This window comes from Boleophthalmus pectinirostris, unplaced genomic scaffold, assembly GCF_026225935.1.
Source record: "Boleophthalmus pectinirostris isolate CB_2022bp ecotype Guang Dong unplaced genomic scaffold, ASM2622593v1 HiC_scaffold_5, whole genome shotgun sequence".
NCBI classification, from domain to species: domain Eukaryota; kingdom Metazoa; phylum Chordata; class Actinopteri; order Gobiiformes; family Gobiidae; genus Boleophthalmus; species Boleophthalmus pectinirostris.
The window spans coordinates 36,811,441-36,824,500 of record NW_026571404.1 but is presented as its reverse complement, the minus strand read 5'-3'; the positions used below and the strand labels follow the sequence as shown (position 1 = coordinate 36,824,500).

Here is a 13,060-nt window from a genome sequence, read left to right as displayed (position 1 = left end):
CTGGTTTATTAATTTGATTTAAGTTAATTTTTGTGCTTGCGCATTTGTAAGATTATGTCAAGAAACCAGGATACTACAGTTGATCATGTACACAGGGATATGAGTGTCCCGGTTTCTCAGTGCGCATGTAAACGCAGTAACCCGAATACTGACAGAACCGGGATATGGCTAATAACCAGGATACTGATGTGCATGTATACGCACTCATTGACTCCTGTGAGCTTTAAGCCATGTTAGAATGTTGTTGCCTCCTCAAAAACTGACCTGGAGTTGTTTTGTTTTATTCACACATGTTTGAGTAACTCTTTATTATTAGTCTGCCTATAGGCGAGTTTCAGCTGACGTCATTGTTATTAAAAGCCCGCGTTGCATGCTGGGAAATATTTTGGTCGGAGGCAAGAAACAGGATAGCGGTCAAACACAGTGCGTAACCTCGCGTATTTCTCCCCGATAATGGTAAATTCCTGCTGCATTATCGGATGCACAAATAGAAGCACGGAAGAAGGAAAATGTCTTTTTCGTATTCTGAGTGAAAAGAACCGCTAACGGTGAATTAAATGACTTTCAAACATCCGCAGAGCAAACGTAGAAGATCCTAACAAACCGTGGACTCCAACAAGTTCAACAACACATCGAGACTCTTGGAGGTTTTCATCTTTTCTGCTGTGAATGGCCCAGGAGTTTCCACCAAGTCATTGTGGATATCGCCCAAGTGAATATTTGTCCAGGTAGTTGGTGATTCTGACCAGAAATTTGGTTTGGTCCAGGCTTTGTCGGGGTTGAAAAGGGTGATTTGTCGTCCATCGATGCTTATGACCAATTTCTGGTCAAATGCTCTTGGGTCCTCTGCCGTTAGAGTGGATAAATAACCGGGATCAATACCCTTTACGTGTTTTCTCGCTCCGTCCGTCATGTTGAATTAGTGTTTCTTGCCGCCGACCAAAATATTTCCCAGCATGCAACGTGCGCTTTTGTCAACAATGAAACTCGCCTATAGTTTCAAAGCTCAAAATGCTTTGTTCCACCCCGTGATGTCATGAAGTGATAGTTTTCAAGTGAACAGCTCCTTTTACCCTTTGATAATTAGAGATCGGCAGGGCTGAAATGATCCAAATGATTCTAGTGAAGGTGTATGGAGTTTAAAAACACAGTGAAGCACTTCCTGTATCACCACATGACATCACAAACTGGAACAGAGTCTTTTTTTGTTTTAGTTTTAGAGAAGAACTGGGTTTTTGTGTTAAACATGTGGGAATGAAACAAAATACAACTCCAGGTGTGTTTTTGGCAAAGAAACATTATAACATTGATCAGAAAATGATATGAAATGTAATATGCAAGATAAATAAGTTTATCATTCCCATACTGTGGAACATTCGAGATCAAAAATCGAGACAACGTAATAAAATCATCATGGATACAAGCAGATGACGGACCCTCAGAACGGAAAAGTACAGGGCAATGCAATCACTAATCAACTAAACACTCACGGCTGACAGACCTTCATCCAAAATACAAAGTCTGTTGAGAGGACGTTGTTTTTGAATTTGTTTTGTTGCTACGTTTAAAATTTGCTCCAATTTCACGGGTCATTTGACGTCATGATCAAAGGCGTTAGTGTCGAGTCTTATGGGATGGAAGATCATTTGTTCCATTTGATTTTGAATTTTTTAAATACTGCTGAATTTCTCACTTTGAATTTTGTAACTCTGAAAAAAGATGTTTGAATTATTTTTATGTTGAATTTTAGTTTCTGAAATTTTATGTTTACTTTTTTGGTATCTTGGATCTTTTCTGCGATTTTTTTTTTTTCACAGCAAATTTTACACTTTTGTTCTGTTTGAGGGTTTGAAAGATTTGTGCTGAATTTTTAAAAGCTTATGTTTTATATTATATTATATTTATTTATCTATATTTACATTATATGTTTTATATTGAATTTTAAACATTTCAGAAAAGTACAGAGTATGTCAAATTTCATCAAATGACATCCAGAATAAAAATAATTCAAACATTTTTTTAGTTTTTTCAGAGTTAAAATAATTCAAACTGAGAAATTCATCGGTATTTAAAATTCAAAATCTGATTAAACAATTTATCTTCTATATTATGTCTTTTAAGTGTTACCATGACAACAGGTAATGCACTTGTTGTGATGTACTTTCATTTTCACAAACGGGCAGATGTCAGTGATCCTGTAAACAACGCGCAGGTGTTCAAAAGAGAGCGAGCAGCTGTCAGTACAGTAGAGGCTTGTGTTGTGTTGTGTTGTCACGGTTACAGTGTGTGTCGTTGTATGTGTGTGTCTGATGTGAGGAGATCAGAGAAAATTACTCTCTGTATGTTTGTTTGAGGCCTGTTGTTGTTTAACTCAAAACGGTTGTACGTAGATCGAGGAATTTAACAAGCAAAAATGTGGCAGTGTGTTTTTTTTAAATGCATAGTGTAACTTTTCTGGTGGAGGGTCTGTCAGATGTTTTTCTCCGTGGAGATGTTATCACTTTGTCTGGAATGTTTCACAGTATGGCATTAAACCTTTCTATCTTCATGAAGACCAAACCAGACCAAGTTACAGGTCAGATCTGTGGAGAGGAGACAACACTCACGGTCAGAATGTCTGTTTTTAGGACATTTTTTGAGCTATAAATCCACCTGTAATTGAATAAATGTAAGGTAGAGCTGATTAATGTCATACTGTGGAACATTCCAGGCAGAGCAATGACACATCCATAGAAACAAGCAAGTAACACCCAACCAAAAAGTTACGTAGTGTACCTTTAATCCTTGTTTTTATCAAAGGCACAATATGCTACTTTACTGATGGAGTATTTGCCACCTGCTTCTCTGAGATGCTTTTTCTTTTTTTTCCTTTTTTTTTTTTTTTCTCTGGAACGTTCTACAACAGGGATCTCCAACCTGTAGCTCGGAAACTGCCAGTAGCTCTCCACCCTTTAAAGTAGCTCGCCAAGGGATTTCTGAATTCTCTGTATTGTGGATAATAAGTAAAATTTGCGTAACTTGGTGCATTGATAAATTGATAATAGTTTATGTTTTATAAGCAAATAACTGTTGCCTATCTAAGACTTGCCGTGGCTCTTATATTTACTCAGTTACTTTGCGACTGCTGAAATTGGCAGATCTCTGGCATTTTTGTTTTGTAAAGCACAAAAACCTTTGCTAGGCTGGCGTCACCTAGTGCCTCCGTTCAATTTCATTTTTGTCCAGCAACTCGGTCAGAAATCAGAATACAATAGATGATTTGCAAGAACCTTGGAAGTGCGAGCACCACTGAAGAGCGATACATTCTGTGTTGGCAGTTCCCGAGATTGAGGATTTAAAGCCGGAACAAAGAGAATGTTTGTTGAATTTTATCAAGGGGAAAGACGTTATTCTCCTTCTTCCTACGGGATTTGGGAAAAGCTTCATATACCAGTTAGCCCCGTAAGTGACTCAATACATATGTCACGACCAAATAACAGCGATTGGTTAAAAAAAGTTCGAAGGTCAGAGGTTCTAAGGTGCGACGTCAGCCGGTTTCTACTAAGTGAAACCGGCTGATGAATCAGATAAAAAAACCTGGCCTGGAGAAAAAAAGGCTGGAGACTCCTGTTGTGCAGTAAGACAAGGCAAGTTTATTTGTACAACACAATTCGTACACAAAGTAATTCAAAGTGCTTTACAGAATAAGAAATACATTAAAATCATAATAAAAACTAATCAAAACATAAATAATCATCAAGATTAAAATTAAAAAAGAGAGACATAAATTGGAGAGAAGAGTGCGGAATGAAAACCTTTCAGTTATTTGCACAGTTAAACAGAAATGTTTTGAGTCTGGATTTAAACAGCGTCACAGAAGAGTCTGTCTCACATGTTCAGACTGTTCCAGGTTTTAGCTGCATGAACCTGAAACTCTGACTCCCCTTGTTTAGTCGTGACTCTGGGCACCAGCAGGAGGTCGGTCCCTGAGCTCCTCAGAGTGTGAGATGGTTCATATGACACTAACATGTCACAGATGGACTTTGGTGCTCGGCACATGGAGAGACTTGTACACAGTATAACCATAAACATAACTATTGCCTCTACCAGTTTAAATTACACGTCAGGTCAGTTTTTCAAGGTACTTTTGAGCAAAAAATAATAACTTACTTACATACTGAGGAACATTCCATGGTGACAAGCTTGTGGTGTCCCCTCTACAAGCAAACGTATGTAGTACACCTGTAAATATTTATTTATTTATGTTTATTTCCTGATACATTTGCTATGTTGTTTTAATCTCATGTGTTTGCTTTTCTTCGCAGGTATGTTCACCTACATGAAGGACTCGCGCTGTCATTGGTTCAGCAGCTGGAAGTGTGACAACTATTCAGAGTTCCAATTGGTCGGAACAGTATCCTTTATTACTGGCATGGATAATAAGAACTGGGTGTAATACTCCCCCTCTGTCCCCGTGTGAGACCCACTAGTGTTCACTCCAGGTACTGCAGCTCTCTGGAGCTCGGGTCCAATGGGTGCAGTGGCTTCAGAGGGATTCAAGCTGCCCGTATTTGACTGAGAGAGCATTGGATATTGTTGGGATTTTTACAATATGAACGTTTTAGAATTTCTAAATCCTAAAAGCTCCTAAAGATGTGTAAGATTTAGTCTAACCCCGCTCTGAGCCTGCACTATGTCCACTCTAGCAGCATCATTGGGCGGGGCTAGAACAGTATTGCTGGGATTCAGGTGGCATCACAACATTCTATAGGCTGATAATATTGAATACAGATGGGGGCAGGTAAAATGTATATTGCTAAAATTCAGACTTTTGTGAGTTCTTGGGTCTAGTCACCCATAGAAATGATCAGATCCAAAATTTGTGACTTCTGGCAATTTCATGGCAAAGTACAATGAAAATAGTACAAGGAAAATCTGGCTCCTGCTCCCGAGACATTCTAGAATCTGAAAACCACCAATTCAGGAAGTAATTTGGAATTAAAAATGTGTTTTAGCGTTTCGCACTGAGGTTCCAATGTTGGTCTAGAAGAGCAGTATGTTTTTTGTGCTGTACGTGGGATAGAGGACCAGCTCTATCTCTGTCTCAGTGGTCCAGGTAGGTTCCATAGTGACCCATGGGCGTATACAGTTGTCCTTCGTTTATCGTGGGGATTACGTTTTAAAAATAACCTGCGATAGGTGAAATCCGTGAAGTAGTCAACTTTAAATATCTTACAATTATTATATCTGTTTTAAGGCTGTAAAACCCCTCAGCACACACTTTATACACTTTTCTCAGACTTAAAACTTATTGCTGCTGTCGTCCTTATGTTATTTTCCTCCTTCTTTATGTAACAAACCAATGATTCATTAATTCTGTAATAGAGCCCTACAGCGCAGAGTCCTGCACGGGTCCATTTTTGGAGACTCACGCCCGCAAAGTTCAGTACAGCATTGCACCCGCCCGCACCCGCCGGCACCCGCCCATTAACCTGAGATTATATCAAACTTTTGCGCTGCATATGCCACGGACTGAACCAAGACTAAACCAGGACTAACCTAGGACTGATTCCAGGACCGAAGAGGAGGACTAAACCAGGACTGAACTAGGACTAAAACAAGGACTAAAACAGCAGTAAACCAGGACTAAACTAGAACTGAAACAGGACTCACTGTCAGGACGGGCTTGAAGGTGACCGTAGGAGAAAGGACCAGCTCAGCTCCGCACCTCACAAAGGTAAGCGCCCGTAGCCTGATCACGCTTCAAGTCCGGGTTTCAGCAACTATTTGCGGGTACCCGACCCAGGACAAGACTCTGATACAGCACGTAACCTCTTCCTTCCTTCAGTTTTTTGTGCGATGGTTTGCATCTTCCTCTGCCTTTAAGGTGCGAGGAGACTTGTTCAGTGCAGAACGTTTCGTCGACATAGTGGGTTTTGTCGGGGAGAAAACTTGCAAACATACAACACTTGAGAATCACACTGCTACAGATCCAACATTTATGTACATTTGGCTGAACACATTCTGTACTGTACTGCACAGGAGACAGGAGTCCCTTAGCCAATCAGGACACAGCAAGAGGAATGCAATGCGCGTTCATACACTGTAATAAAAAGCATTCAAAACTGCACTAAAAAAATCCACGAAACAGCGAGACCGCGAAAGGTGAACCGCGATATAGCGAGAGACGACTGTACACATACTGTATACTATGTGCTCTTATACTTGTTCAGATGTAGCTCAAGATCAAACTAAAGCTATTCAGGAAAGTTTCATTTCTGTCCTTTGACTTATTTTTTTAGCACTGATACCTGCTCAAATTAGTATCTATATTATATTATTGATTAGTACCTGATTTTCGATACTTTTGACAAGCAGAAATGGCATTAATGGATACAAAGAATCATAGAAAGTTCTGAAACACTTATGTCATGTATCTAGTGATTTGTGCGTTTCAGACAGATTCTTTAACTTGTGTGATGTGTTCAAAGATATTTGGACACTGGGACACTTCCTCTGTCTGTCACTGAGGATCTCCACTGTCATAATTCACGCTGCAGGAAACTAACTCGCTCTCAAAAGTCTGGACTTGAACCATGAATCACTCCTCTTACAATTCTCGCCTCACAAATAAAAGTGAGCTGCGTCATAAAGCTTAATGTGTAATTTCACTCACAGTATTAGGACTTTTATTTTAATAGTTGTGGCTCATACTTATGAATATGTTTAGTTCCAAAACAATACTGTATATTTTAGAATAATTTAAACCGATGATATGACAATGTTGTTCATTTTGACTTGATTTCAACATTCTCTAAGACAATCCTGCTCGAGCCAGTTCAGACAGTTGCGATCTTGCGTTGGAGAGGCCATTGGTGCAGATTCTTCGCCATGTTTATGTTAGCAAGGGCATCTCTGGGTTGCCAGGTTTGCAGTTTTCCAGCTGAATTTGATGGCTTTTTAAAAGAGTTAACGGACATGAAATTGTCCAGGGGTTTGCCGATTTATCTCATTCAAAATAGTTTAGTTTTGTGGATGTTTTGATGGACGTATTTTTGTAGTTGACAGCCTGAGCTGCGTACACCAGAAAGTGGAGAGTGAATAAATAGACCAACTGTTGTGTTTTGCGAAGCTGGTCACCCTTAAAAAGTAATTATTAAAGGTTGTATAGAGGATTTTCCAAGGAAAGAGAAATACAGCGACCGTTTGTCCTTTTTCAAATGTTGCTCATGCGTGACACCACCTCCTCCACCACAGCTCCCGAAGTAGAAACGCCTCCTCCTTATGCTAGAAATCATGCTTGTTTACAGCCGATGCGCGTGAACAAATTGCTGAATGAGTTGCTGTTGAAGTTTCCTGGCCATTTAAGTCATTTATCGACCGACGCGTCAGTCTTTAGGCCCTTCGTCTGCTTCAGTCGCGCCATCGCTGGAAGGAATCTCCAAGAATCACCTTAGTTTGGCTTCGCTCCTTTTTCCCTTCTCTTCCTCTTTCAGCGACCTCAAAAATGGACTTTCTTTTATGGCGGACTGGTCGTGGATTCTTGTCTGATATTTAAGCAAACTTTGTGGGAACTGTGAGGAAACTAAAGTTCAAAAAAGCCGCTGAGAACTGCTGCGCTGATCGAGTAAACAGCGTCTTGCATGAGAGGCGAATGTAAACCACGTAATCCCAGCACGCCAGAAAGTCACTTATTCTAGAAATGTAGGGAGTTTGATTGACAAGCTAACAGCCAATAGATAACAAGGTAGCCCCGTTTTCTATTGACTACTGATCTGGTCCACAGTTGATGGATTTTCATTCTGGTTTTTTTGGTTATTATTATTACAAGGCTGCTGCAGCTCTACAATTTGACAAGTTATTTGACAATTTGAAACATTTTTATTTTAATTGTTTTTTAACTTTAGTGCTTCAATAAAATGATAAAAGTTGCTTGTTATTGCTGTAGAGATATTATTGCGTTGCCTGGAATGTTCCACAGTATGGTGTACAGGTCAGATCTGTGGAGAGACAAGCTCTGCTCACAGTAAGAATGCATGTGTTTGTTTTATATTTTTCTGAGAAAAAAAAACACTTGTTATAAAAAAAAAAGGAAAAAAAAAAAGCCAGGTAGATTGTTTAAATGTACTAATATTCCAGACGTTGCACCAGTATCCTGCGTTCATGGCAGAGCTCTTTTACTGTTACTGGGTAGTGTTTTTTTGTATGACAAAGCCTGATTGCAGATGCAGGTCGCTGCACCCAGACTCCAGAGTAGGGCTGAGTATCATTAAGAAGTTGCTGATATGATGCATATTTCAAATCAATTTGATACGGTTCAATAAAAAATAAAGGCTAAATCATGGCTGTGATATTAAAAGTCTTTCTTAAACCACTTCTTGTTAAAGTGAAACACGTCCATTTTAATCCTCAGAATAGTGAAAATGTCAAATGTGTCGCATAAACGAGGTTCTTTCCTCTAAACAAGCAACAAAACTGTAGCACTGTAGCAAAATAATTTAGTAAAATATACAAAAAAATGCTCTTGGTGATATATTGATAGAGCAGCCCACATTATCGATGCTGTATCATCATACAAAAGATCGTCACGTCACACAACGTCACATCGATATTTCAATAGTTTTTCACTGCCTTACTCCAGAATTTGTCTGATTCATCAGCCGGTTTCACTTTGTGGAAATTGTCTGACCTTGCAGGCATAAGTATTTGTTCACTTGATGGTAGGCGGGTACTTCTTTTATTTAACCAATCGCTGCTGTTTGGTTGTGACATATGTAATGCGCTAAATCCCGTAGGAAGAAGGGCAATAACGATAACGTCTTTACCCTTAATAAATTCACCAAACATTCTCTTTGTTCCGGCTTTAAATCCTTAATCTCAGATGCACACAGAATGTCTGTCTTTGTCTACATCAGGAGGGTCAAACTCAAATTCACAGAGGCCAAAATTAAAAACTGGGACAAAGTCGTGGGCCAAACTAAATATATACTGAAAAATTTTAGCAATATGTGAATTTTTTCTCTTCTTTTGATATATGAAATGTTAAACCTTGTCTTATGAAATTAAATGTTTAATAATAGTTTTGCTTAAACACTGAATCTAGAACAAGCATAATATAAAATAATAATACAATTTTAAATAACTAATATTTCTATAGTCTATCTGCAGCTGTTGGGCAGCTCTAATACATATTTGATATGATCTCGTGGGCCAAATATAATTATATTGCAGGGCAAATTTGTTTACTGTTGTGCTGTTCCACAAAAGGGTCTCAGACAGGCGCGACGACTTTGACGTCATGGCTTCACAGCTCACAGCTGATTGGCCGGTGCGCGCTCTACAACTTCCAGGGTTCTTGCAAACAGTCTTAGAACCGTCACAGACCAAAGACGTGCCATGATGGCCCTAAGTCTGGAGTTTCAAATCTGCTTTATTCCAAGTTCTTGTAGCTCATATATCACTGGTTTAGCCTATTATACATGGGCATATTTTCAGAACATGGCAGAGGTCCATGTAAACTGTCTGCACCGCAAGTGTGAATCTTACGTAATGTCAGCACCTTGAGATCCTCCTCACAGCTGTCAGGGTCTTGTTTAAGACTGGGGCCCCTGAAGCCGCCGTGACTGTGCTTGGCCCCGGTCCAGAGACCACAGAATCTCCAAACAGCTCCATGATCATATTCTTCTTAATCTTAACCAGAAATGACTAAAGAGTTTGTGTAACATGGTGTCACTAGTGGAGAATGCTGGTGCTCGCGCTGTAAACGATCTGCAGCAGGAGTGTACTGCAGCTGGGGCCGGTCAGGATGTTATGTAATGTGATAGTGCTGCTGTGTTCCCCACACAGACGCAGAAATGAAAAAGAAATTGTCTCTTCCTCTGATCCTAAGACAGGTGGTTTGAATCTATAGATCATATAAATGAAAATATTTCAAGTACTCTGAAAAGTACAATTTCTTTAAAAAGTTATAAAAGTAAATGTAACTGAGTAAATGAGTATCATAATATATTTTATAAAAATCCTCGCTCTTTCTGATCAAAAACAGCAGTAGTGTGCAGACTTTGGGTGGACATTAATATATAGTTGATAACAATTTCATAACGCCACTTTTTATTTCATTATTGTACATTAACTTCAATTATTACACTTTTTTATAACATTGCAATTGAGTGTATTTATTTTTACTCACATTAACAGTGTGTATACTGAGACATCTTGGAGCGTTTTGGTTGTAAGAGAACATGCAGAAAAACACACTCTCAACATGTGCCTCCAGGCCTCCGTAGAAATAGCCTGATTCATCAACCGGTTTCACTTCGTGGAAACCGTGTGATCTTGCAGCATTAGGATTCATTCACTTGACGGTAGACAGGTACTTTTTTATTTAACTAATTGCTGCTATTTGGTCGTGACGTATGTCGGGGTAACAGGTATATTGAGCTTTTCCCAAATCCTGAAGAAGGACAATAACGTAATCCCCTTGATAAAAATCACCAAACATTCTCTTTGTTCCGGCTTTAAATCCTCGATCTCGGGAATTGTTGTCAACACAGAATGTCTGTCTTCGTCTACATCCATCTTGACCGCTTTGTTTACTGTTGTGCTGTTCCACAAAAGGGACCCAGACAGAAGCAAAGAGTTTTACGTCGTGGCCTCACAGCTCTTGGCTAGTGCGCGGTCTACAACTTCCGGGCTTTTTGCGAATCATCTAGTGTATTTATCTAGTGTATTCTGAGAGAAATGAGGCTCTAGGTGCTACTGGCTACCGTAGAAAGACAAAACAACAGAAGTTAATGGGACGTTCAGAACAAAGACTGTATATATAAATGGACATAGCCACCGGGTTCCAAATAGGAAGTTTGCATGTGGCTCTTCTGGCTCCTCCTGACTCTGGCTCCCATTTACTTACATTAGAATATTGTTGCCCTTCTCTCTGTAACTGCTGCTGTGAGCCTCATCAATTTGGTCATAAAATGTTTGTATTAATCTGCTCTACATGATCCTGATGATCCTGGTGTTTCTATTTCGCTATTTTGTTTATCAAAAAAAAAAATCCTATTCATAATATAAAGCCTGGCTCCAAATTCGCCCCCGTAACCGTTAGTAATGTGAGCTTCATTTGAGTGACACTGAACTCTACGGGTGACGTCACACTCGTTTCGTCCACTTTTTTATACAGTCTGTAGTTTGGAACCGTGGTTGCTGCAGTTCGCTCAGTGACCAGTAGAGTGTAGTAAAGGACACCGCCACTACAGCCATGTTTTAAACGGACAGAAGTGAAGGAAAAACAGGTTTATTTGGAGATAATTCTAAACTATTTAATACTTCTCATGCACAATGATTTTAGATTTTATTGGGGAACCACTGCACGCCACTGAAAAGCAGGCAAATAGGCAGCAGCCAGGGCAGCTCTGCAGTTCTGCATTGATACTTCTATTTCTGCTGTGTACTGTCTGCAATTATAAAGTATTACATTTTCTGATCATCAAGAAATGTGCATTAGTGTGCTAGTTGTTGAAGTTTGCTCGTGGCAAATTGCTGCTCTGGTCTCTGAACGTTGTGAAAAGCTCTTAAAAAACTCATCACGGTGAATAATTAGGATGCTGTGAATAGTATAAGGTACATGTGGAAGAACTTTGGACCACTGCAAACCATTTCAAATGAATTAGTTTTGTTTTTCACACTAGAAGTGATCATGGGTGCTTTCAGCTCCATCAGCTCCAATTCACTTTCTGTTCAAAAACCAAAAACCTCCATCCAAACTTGAGATGATCCGACCGCAGCTGCTAATTTGTAGCACGTGTCTCTCAAATGCAGAACACGTCTGCTTTTGCAAATTCTCGATTCATTCAGAACAAAATACATAACTTCTTTTACCTGAGATAAGTCATAGTTTGGTGCTTTGATTGTTGATTCTTTATGTTGTTTTTCACGCGGCCAGACCATGCTTCTTTCTGATTGGTTCATCCATCTGTCAATCACGCCCTCTGAAATCAGGGAGACACAGGGAGGGAGGACACAGCTCCAGATCCGCTCGTGTTTGTAAAGTTTTGTCAAAGCTCGTGGTTCTGGCTGGTCACGTAAGCTTCAGACTACACTCCGTCCTCCTCCTCCCTGATGTTGTCATGGCGTTGAGCGTCGCTATGGAGATGAAGAGGTCAGAAATTGCAGAGCAGCTTGACTCAAGGGGTCCTCAGGAAGCGCAGGGGAGTTTGTATCTGGTCAACACAATGAGAAAAGCTTCAAGAGAATGTGTGTGTTAAATGTGCACTTCAAGCAAACATTTTTGAACTAATACAGATACGTTAACATATGCAAGATTTCACAAGATTTTGCTATAACTGCTCAATAAATTCTACACTGATTGTTGACAATACTTAGCCAAAGGACTTTGCTTTGTACTCTGATGAGCAAAGCAAATCAAACATGGCTTTAAACAATGGGCCTCATTCATGAATCTTTTCTTAAAAAATGTTCATGGCTTCCATTGTCAAGAAGATGCTGAGGGTACTCTGCGCCTGATTCACTAAGTGTTCTTGTCACACCACCTCCTCCTGTAGTCAATAGAGTTCTTTTTACTGATGGCTTGATTAATCTTTATTGTGGCTTGTACAATCTTGAAACTTCTAGGATGCCTCTGATGCCACCAATATCTCCAACGCCACTGTCAAACTAAAATAATGAACATAAATTACAATTAGAAAAGTATAAGATAAAAGACACAAAATAAAGACATGAACAATTAACAATAACAATGGCTGACCCATACTTTGGAGGTAGAATGACCTTTTAACACAACTTCATTCAATTTATTTTAATTTTAATTGTATTAGTTAGCCGACGCGCCACATTACTGCTTCTCAACCAGGCGTGCGTCTTTATCAAGGGGTCCAGCGGAACAGTTCCACAAAATCTTCTCTGATGTGCACATTAAATATTATTCAAGAATTAAATAAAAAGTAAATCAAAATTATGGCAGTAAAAGTTCTTAAGCAGCCGAATTCCTTCTTAAGTGACAGTTGTGGTTAATTCACCAACACCACAACACTCATTTACATTTAATTAATATAGAAAAAATAAT

General features: G+C 39.4%; 1 protein-coding gene across 1 annotated transcript in view; it reads left to right on the top strand.

Moving 5' to 3' along the window:
• Positions 1-13,060, top strand: part of hectd2 (HECT domain containing 2) — a 162,058-nt gene that overhangs the window by 74,783 nt on the left and 74,215 nt on the right. Inside the window, exon 14 of the mRNA XM_055163099.1 lies at positions 4,305-4,393. Within this exon, the coding sequence (XP_055019074.1) occupies positions 4,305-4,393 (89 nt within the window). The remainder of the gene's footprint in view (positions 1-4,304; positions 4,394-13,060) is intronic.